Source organism: Prionailurus bengalensis, chromosome E3 (assembly GCF_016509475.1).
Source record: "Prionailurus bengalensis isolate Pbe53 chromosome E3, Fcat_Pben_1.1_paternal_pri, whole genome shotgun sequence".
NCBI classification, from domain to species: Eukaryota; Metazoa; Chordata; class Mammalia; order Carnivora; family Felidae; genus Prionailurus; species Prionailurus bengalensis.
In genome coordinates this window covers 4,844,710-4,853,121 of record NC_057357.1, presented here as the reverse complement: position 1 = coordinate 4,853,121, position 8,412 = coordinate 4,844,710, and the positions used below count along the sequence as shown (strand labels likewise).

General features: G+C 61.1%; 1 protein-coding gene across 1 annotated transcript; it reads left to right on the top strand.

Moving 5' to 3' along the window:
• The first annotated feature begins 3,605 nt into the window (after positions 1 to 3,605).
• On the top strand, positions 3,606 to 7,405 carry ACTB (actin beta). Its single transcript, XM_043559606.1, has 6 exons — positions 3,606 to 4,016; positions 4,740 to 4,868; positions 5,051 to 5,290; positions 5,735 to 6,173; positions 6,263 to 6,444; positions 6,565 to 7,405. The coding sequence occupies exons 2-6, from the start codon at positions 4,746 to 4,748 to the stop codon at positions 6,706 to 6,708; spliced, it is 1,128 nt and encodes a 375-aa protein (XP_043415541.1). The 5' UTR covers positions 3,606 to 4,016; positions 4,740 to 4,745; the 3' UTR covers positions 6,709 to 7,405.
• The last annotated feature ends 1,007 nt before the right edge of the window (positions 7,406 to 8,412 follow it).

Here is an 8,412-nt window from a genome sequence, read left to right as displayed (position 1 = left end):
TGTCGGGTGTCGTGCGCCCTGGGGCACAGGAAGAGAGGTGGTGATTTTTAAGGATTTTTTAAAACTCTCCCAAGAAGTGTCAGAAGTTCCCAGCGGCTCCAGGGCGGGGATCCCCCTTGGGGGGGGCGGGATGATTGTCGGGGAGCAGGGATAGCCCTGAGCAGGCTGAGGCCCTAGGAGACTCTGGCTAGAGGCCAGGCCTGGGTGGGGACCAAGGCCCTGGCTGCTGCCCAGGAGAATACACAGGGCCCAGCCCAGCCCTCCTGTCTCCTGATGGGAGCCCCATCAGCTGGCTGCTCACCTGGGGGGGAGGGGAGGCGCGGCGAGGGGGTGCTCCTTGACTGCCCTTTAAGAAGCTCCCCCCTCCCTGAGGAGACCTGCTGCTTTCCTTCGTAGGTGGCAGAGGGGAGCGTGTTCTCTTTCGCCCTCTTGTTTGAGGTCTGTCTCAGGGATCACACCTGCTTGATTCAGGGTGTGGCTCAAAACAGTGCCTGGTGCTGTTCCACTCTGGAAGGGGGCCTGGCCGGTTGGTGCTGGTGCATCGGAGGCAAGAGCACTGTGATGCAGGAGGTTTGGCTCCTGGCTGTGCCCTAGCTGTGTGATCCCTGGCCGGGTTGTTTCTTTCCCCTGAGCAGGAAAGCTACGGTTGATAGGGTAGAGGAAGGAGGCAATCATGGCAGGCTTCCTGGAGGGGGCATCCCAAAGAGCTGGCCCTGAGGCATAGGAAAAGTCGGGCAGGAGGCACAGGAAACCCAAGCCCAGTCCCTCAGGAATCCCAAGGTCCACAATCTCCTTTTGAGACTACCCTAGGAGCAGGGGAGGAGGGCAGGGGAAAGGGGCAGCAGGACAGGGGCCTCAGGACCAATTGTTATGTGACCAAAGGCTGGTGGCTGTCCTCTTTGGGCCCTAGGAGATAAACACCCAGGAGGAGGTAGAATCCAAGAATTCAGACCTTGGAACAGCCTTTGGACCCAGTCCCTGGGGACACTCCACAGGACAATCTACCAGGGAGGGGCAGCGTGAGGCTCCCCAGGGGCCCTGCACCTAGTGTCCTTCATGCTGGACTGCAGTCCCGCCTCAGTTTCCTCATCTGTAGAAAGGATGTGTGTTTGCTAGGGTGTCCCATACCCTCATCCACCAGTTCGCCCTCACTGATCACCTTCTGGGCCCAGTGTCTCCACTCTCCCAGAGCCAAAGTCCCTAAGCCACACATCCCTCCTCAGCTACACATTGCTTTCTTCCTCTGAGAAGTGGGCGTTGGGGTCCTCACCTGGCAGCATGGCCATTTCTCTAGAGAGGGCCAGGGAGTGGTCCTTTAGGAGGGCTGTAAATGTCCCCTGCTGGGACGCCTTGCCAGGTGGGGGAACCACAAGAGAGGAAAAAAAAAAAAAAAAAGCACCAGAAAGCAGGTGACGTCCCCATTGGCTGAGCCAGGCTAAGGCTCGGGGACTGTGCAGCCGTCAGTGACAGCTCTGAAAACTCCCTGCAAGGACAAAGTTCCCAAGCGAAGAACCTGTTCACTTCCTCTCCGGCAGGTCTCCTCCCCCTTCCTCCTGCCCGCTTCACTTCCTCTTTTTCTCCTCCCCTCCCCCTAGGCTTGTGGCCCAGCCCCCCTCTCAACCCTCCATCTTCTTCCCAGGGTCCTTTGGGAAGGCTGAGAATACTCCAGCAGTGGCCCTGGGGAGGGTCTGGCCGGAAGAGGTGGGTGCCAGGGCTCACGGTCCGTGGAGGAGGCCGAGTGCAGTGGTCTTAAGTGGGAGGGACAGTGTAGGTTGCAGATGCTAAAGGGCTCCCCCATAGAGGGGAGACGGGCCTTCTGCGATGGGCCTTGAAGGACGTGTAGGAGAGCATCAGGAAATGGCTCCTGCAGACACGGGGCGGGGAGCGTTTCGGTCCCAGGTCAGGTTGGGCTGGTGTTCCTGCCCCGTGGCCCACCCCTGGTGGAGAGGAGGTGAGGTGACAGCACAGGCCCTGCTTATGGTGAAGGCCTGCTCTTTGCCCCATGTAGCTGCCGGAAACCACCCTAGAGTTGCCCATCCCTTGCCCTGTCGCCCCAGTCCCAGCCTGCCCAGCATCCCTCGGGGCTCGGCGAATGGCCACAAGCAGCCCTCACCAACAGGCAGAAAGAGGGTTGCTCCCCAGCCCCTGAAACGCAGGCCTGGCAGGCCCCAAGGCCACTGGCTGGCCAGATGCCCACGACTGAGAGATACGAGGCCGGGGACAGGGCAGTCCCCGGGAGGCAGGGAGTGGACTGGCTGGGAACATCCCCCAAGCCCGGAGCGGTGATAGGGGAGCCAGTCCCCGTGGCAGTTCTCTGGGGATGCGGGGGCACAGCTCTGAGCCTGACGGTTCTGCTGCATGCTGGGTACTGGTCACCCTTCCCACCTGGCTGGGGCCTCCACGACTTCCAAAGTGCCCTGCCACCAGCCACCTATAGTGGGCAGGACTAGGCCACCTCTTCTCTGGCCACAGATTCCACATCCATATATGGACGAATGGTTCACTGGTTTCAACACAGGCTTCAGGACCACCTACTGTGTGCGCCCTAGGGTGCCGAGAGAGAGACCAGTGGCTACAGGCTAGCACCCCTGCCCAGACCACCGTTCCCATTTTCCGTGTGAAAAGTCAGCTTCCTGTCACCACCTCCAAGGAGGTACGCGGTCCTCTAGGCTGAGCCAGATGCCACTCTGGGGTCCCGTGGGCGCTGGCTCCGTCTGCCACACGCTGATCATTGTTGGCCACCATCTGGGTACAGGCTCTGCCTGCCCAGACTGGCTGCTCTCGGAGCAGGGAACCATCCAGAACACTCTGGGCACCCAGGTCTTGCCCAATGTTTGGTGGAGGGACCTGGGGCAGGAAAAGGTGACACGAACAGGGTCTTGTCTGGGGGCAGCTGGTCCTCACCTACTGTCCCAGCACCCCGCCCCCCCTCAACCTAACTCATCTTTGGGGGCATTAAGGGTCCCTCCCCAGTGCTCAACAGCCTCCAGATGGTCCAGGACAGCAGTTCAGCTGCGGCTACACATGACACACAGACGATGGATGGTGGGCCCCAGGCCCCAGAGCCGTGCCGGGCACCCCTGCCTGCCTTCGCCAGCAGCTGCCTGGGTCACAGGCTAACGGCTCTGGCCTGGCTTTGGCTGGGTGTGACCAGGCAGCTCTTAGAAGCAGCCTGGCTCCATGAGAACAGTGTCTCTGCTCTACACTCTACAGAGCCCACCTCCGGCCAGGCCAGCAGCAGGGGAGGCTTGGAGCCCTCTTCACGGGGAACTTCCAGCCCCTGGCTCTTGCTGCCTGTCCTGTTTCTGAGGCCTGGTCGAGTGAGTGGCCACAAGCCCGCTGACTCCCCCACGCCATACCTACTCCTCAGCCCAGGTCTCTGAGTAGTAATGTCCCTAACTCAGCATGCTGAGCACCCCCAGCCAGAGCCCCCACTCCCTCACCCCAATCCAGGCTTTCTAGGCAGCTGAGTTCATGTTGACCAATTCTTCCCCTGCAACTGCTCTTTAAGCATGCACCCACAGCAACCAGGGACCCTCGCATCCGTGCTGACCCTTGCCCACCGGGGCGCTCACTGCTCATGTGACATCCACACCCGGAGGGTCCCGGGGTGGGGGACACGCGGGGCGGCCCATGGGCCCAGCACCCAAGTGCGGCCAACGCCAAAACTCTCTCCCTCCTCCTCTTCCTCAATCTCGCTCTCGCTCTCTCCCAGCCCGGCTCGTTCTCTCTCTCTCCCTCTTTTTTTTTTTTTTTTTTTTTTTTTTGCAAAAGGAGGGGAGTGGGGGTAAAAAAATGCTGCACTGTGCGGCGAGGCCGGTGAGTGAGCGGCGCGGGGCCAATCAGCGCACGCCGTTCCGAAAGTTGCCTTTTATGGCTCGAGCTGCCGCGGCGCCGCCCTATAAAACCCGGCGACGCGACGCACAGCCACAGCCGAGACCGCGTCCACTCCGCGAGCACAGGCCCCTCGCCCTCGCCGCTCCTCCGTCGCCGCCGCCGGTTTACACCGCTCTCAGGTAAGGCTCCGGGCCGGCCGGGAGCACGGCGGCCCCGCGCCTCTTCCTTCTCGGGGTGGAAGAGCCCCTCGGCCACCGGCCTCGCTCCGGGAGAGCCGCCGGGCGCGGGCAGCGGGGCTCTCGCGCCCCTCGATCGGGCCGGGGCTGCGCTCATGTCGCGCGCCCCCGGGGTGCTTGCGGCCCAGGCCAGGGCGGCCGCGGGTCTTTGTCCGGCAGCGGGCGGTTTGCTTGCTCTGGCGGCACGGTGGGTGGGTGGGCGCGGCGGGTCCGCCGGCAGGGTGGGGGCTGGGGACATGGCTGCGCGTGCGCGTGCGCGCTCGGGGCCCGGAGCCGCGGCCAGGGTGAGGGCGGCGCGGCCGGCCGGAAGGGGTGGGGTCGCCGCGGCGCTAGAGCGCCTGCGCGCACTTCCTCCCCGCGCCGCCGGCTCCCGCGGGCGTGGCCGCCGCGCGCCTGGCCGGCCGGCGTTTTTTAAACGGGGCGGAGGCGGAGCTTGCCCCGGGTGTGGGGAGGGGGCAGGGGCCTGGCTTCCTGCCGCGCGCCGCGGGGCCGCCTCCAACCAGCGTTTGCCTTTTATGGTAATAACGCTGCCGGCCGAGCTGCCTTTGTCCCCGTTGTGGGCGCGCACCGGCGCCCCCTGGCGGCTCGAGGCCGCGGAGCGCCGGAAGTGGGCAGGGCGGGGGCGGCCCCACCCGACCCCCGACTCAGGCGAGGCTCTTCCCGCAGTTCGCCATGGATGATGATATTGCTGCGCTCGTGGTCGACAACGGCTCCGGCATGTGCAAGGCCGGCTTCGCAGGCGACGATGCCCCACGGGCCGTCTTCCCTTCCATCGTGGGGCGCCCCCGGCACCAGGTAGGGCTCCAGCCTGGGCTTTTGACTTGGGGAGGGGGGGGGGGGCTCCACTCCCGGGAACAGGCGCTACCAGGCACGAGGGCCCCTTCGCAGGGGAGGCCCTGCCCTGTCCTTGGTTCTCGGGGGGGGGGGGGGGGGTCGATGGCCCTGGGCTCGCGCTGACCTCTCCTCTCGCTCCGTAGGGCGTGATGGTGGGTATGGGCCAGAAGGACTCCTATGTGGGCGATGAGGCCCAGAGCAAGAGGGGCATCCTGACCCTGAAGTACCCCATCGAGCACGGTATTGTCACCAACTGGGACGACATGGAGAAGATCTGGCATCACACTTTCTACAATGAGCTGCGTGTGGCCCCCGAGGAGCACCCAGTGCTGCTGACCGAGGCCCCCCTGAACCCCAAGGCCAACCGTGAGAAGATGACCCAGGTCAGTGGCCCGCTGGCCTTTCGTGGGCGGCCACCCCCGTCCTTCCTTGCTCTTCTGTGCCCTTTCTCACTTGTTCTTTCTTCTGCCGTTCTCCTAGGACTTTCTTCTCTGACCTGAGTCTCCTTTGGAACTCTGCAGGTTCTATTTGCTTTTTCCCAGATGGAATCTTTTTCTGGTGTTTGCCTTTCTGATTAGGTGTTTGAGGCTATAAAACGCTGTGGGTGTAGGTACTAACACTGGCTCGCGAGACAAAGCCAATGAGGCTGGTTGTCAAGCGGTCTTGGAGTGTGTATTTTAGTAGGTGCACAGTAGGTCTGAAGTGAATCCCCATCCCGGGATCCCCAGCACATTTAGCTGTGTTTTTGCACTTTTCTGCATGTCCCCAGTCTGGCCTGGCTGCCTCTGGTGGTTTGCCGAGCGTGACAGGGGCTCTTCTCCTTACAGATCATGTTCGAGACCTTCAACACCCCGGCCATGTACGTGGCCATCCAGGCCGTGCTGTCCCTGTACGCCTCTGGCCGCACCACCGGCATCGTGATGGACTCCGGGGACGGGGTCACCCACACTGTGCCCATCTACGAGGGGTACGCCCTGCCCCACGCCATCCTGCGTCTGGACCTGGCTGGCCGGGACCTGACGGACTACCTCATGAAGATCCTCACGGAGCGCGGCTACAGCTTCACCACCACCGCCGAGCGGGAAATTGTGCGTGACATCAAGGAGAAGCTCTGCTACGTGGCCTTGGACTTCGAGCAGGAGATGGCCACCGCCGCGTCCTCGTCCTCCCTGGAGAAGAGCTACGAGCTGCCCGACGGGCAGGTGATCACCATCGGCAACGAGCGGTTCCGCTGCCCCGAGGCGCTCTTCCAGCCTTCCTTCCTGGGTAAGTGAGCCGGCCTTCCTGGCCCTCCCGCAGAGGGGTCCCCCTCGTGGCCACCCCAGAAGCTAAGTCTGGCTTCGGTTTCCTCTCAGGCATGGAATCCTGTGGTATCCACGAAACTACCTTCAACTCCATCATGAAGTGCGACGTCGACATCCGCAAGGACCTCTACGCCAACACGGTGCTGTCTGGGGGGACCACCATGTACCCCGGCATCGCTGACCGGATGCAGAAGGAGATCACCGCCCTGGCGCCCAGCACGATGAAGATCAAGGTGGGTGCTGGCCCAGCCTGAGCTGGCCTGGGCGCGTGGCGTGGGGTGGGCCGGGGGCGGGCTCTCCCGGCCGCGCCCTCTCCACCTGCCGGGCTGCTGACCGCCCCCTTCTCTCTCCAGATCATCGCACCCCCTGAGCGCAAGTACTCCGTGTGGATCGGTGGCTCCATCCTGGCCTCGCTGTCCACCTTCCAGCAGATGTGGATCAGCAAGCAGGAGTATGACGAGTCCGGCCCCTCCATCGTCCACCGCAAATGCTTCTAGGCGGACTGTTACTTTAGTTGCGTTACACCCTCTCTCGACAAAACCTAACTTGCGCAGAAAACAGACGAGATTGGCATGGCTTTATTTGTTTTTCGGTTTTGTTTTTTTGGTTTTTTTTTTAAATTTTTTTTGTTTTTGGATTTTGTTTTTCGGTTTTGTTTTTTTTTTTGGTTTTTTTTTTGTTTTGGTTTTTTTTTTTTGTTTTTGGCGCTTGACTCAGGATTTAAAAACTGGAACGGCGAAGGTGACAGCAGCTGGTTGGAGCGAGCACCCCCACAGTTCTCCGGTGTGGCCGAGGACCTTGACTGTACATTGTTCTTTTTTTTTTTAATAGTCATTCCAAATACCGTGAGATGCATTGTTACAGGAAGTCCCTTGCCTTCCCAAAAGCCACCCCATTTCTCCCTGAGGAGAAGGGCCAGTCCTCGCCCAAGTCCACACGGGCGAGGGGGATAACATTGCTTTGGTGTAAATTATGTAGTCCAAATTTTTTTTTAATCTTCGCCTTAATACTTGTTCTTTTCGTTTTATTTCGAATGGTCTGCCATCGTGGTCCCCCTTTTTTGTCCCCCCCCCCCCAATTTCAGATGTATGAAGGCTTTTGGTCTCCCTGGGAGTGGGGTTGAGGCACAGGCAGCCAGGGCTTCCCTGTACACTGACTTGAGACCAGATCAATAAAGTGCACACCTTAAAGAGAGAAGATGTGGCTTCTTGGGTATTGGGGAGGAGGGTGGGGCAGCGGGGACCAAGCCTTGCCTACCACGAAGGGAAGGGGGTTCGAGGTGCATCTAACCCTGACATCGAATAGTCTTGGGGTGGGATATGGGTAGGAGGGAGTTAGATCCTGGCCTGGCCCTCTAGCTATCCACCATGTACCCCTATTTCTCGGAGTTCTGAGGTCCAGATGCTTCAGGAAAGAGAGGGGTCTTGGACTGTGTGGAAGGGGAGGACAGTGGTCCATGGAGCCTCCATTCAGTGGAGGGTTCTTTGGAGAGGGCCCCCTGAACTTGGTGTCCTCTGGAAGAGTGGGCTCCTAGGCAGCACAATTCTTTGTCTTCATCCTTGGCCTTCCTGAGGGGCCTGGGACACTGAGGGTGGGGCTTGGGGTTCCACACTTACTGCCAGCTTACCTGGACCGGTATTTCGGACACAACCAAAGGTATTTTGTAGGATTCTGCAGGGCAGCTCCGTGGTTGGGGGAGGGCATGTCAGCTTGGCCGAGAATGCCCCAGTTCCTCTGGGGGAGAGCTCTGGGTTCTGCCTCGTGCCTTCCTGAACACTCCGGGCCCAGTTTTCTTCAAGCTCAGGCTTGACCTAGTTCTTCTGAGACCCTGCAGGGGCAGGGTCTGCCTGGCACTGGAGGTCAGCTTGGTAATGGAGTGCCCCGAGTGAAAGCCAAGGGCCGGCCTGGCTTCCCTCAGCTCCAAGCTGCCACTGGGGGGGAGAGTGGGTGGGGACCTTCATGCAGGATGCCGCTTGGTTTTTGTATCTCTAGAGACTGAGTGCCCCCCAGTCCATCCAGATTTGAGGCCTTGAGGGGGCCCTGCCCTTGTAGGAATCCCGGCTCCCTCCAGCACAAGGCCCCACCCTTGTGGGGTGCTGGTGCCCATGGCCCTTGGGGATGTGGTGACCCACTGCCTCCCATCTTAGGAGGAGCAGAGACCTTCCGGTGGGCAGGACGTGCCCAGAGTCCCACGGAACTGG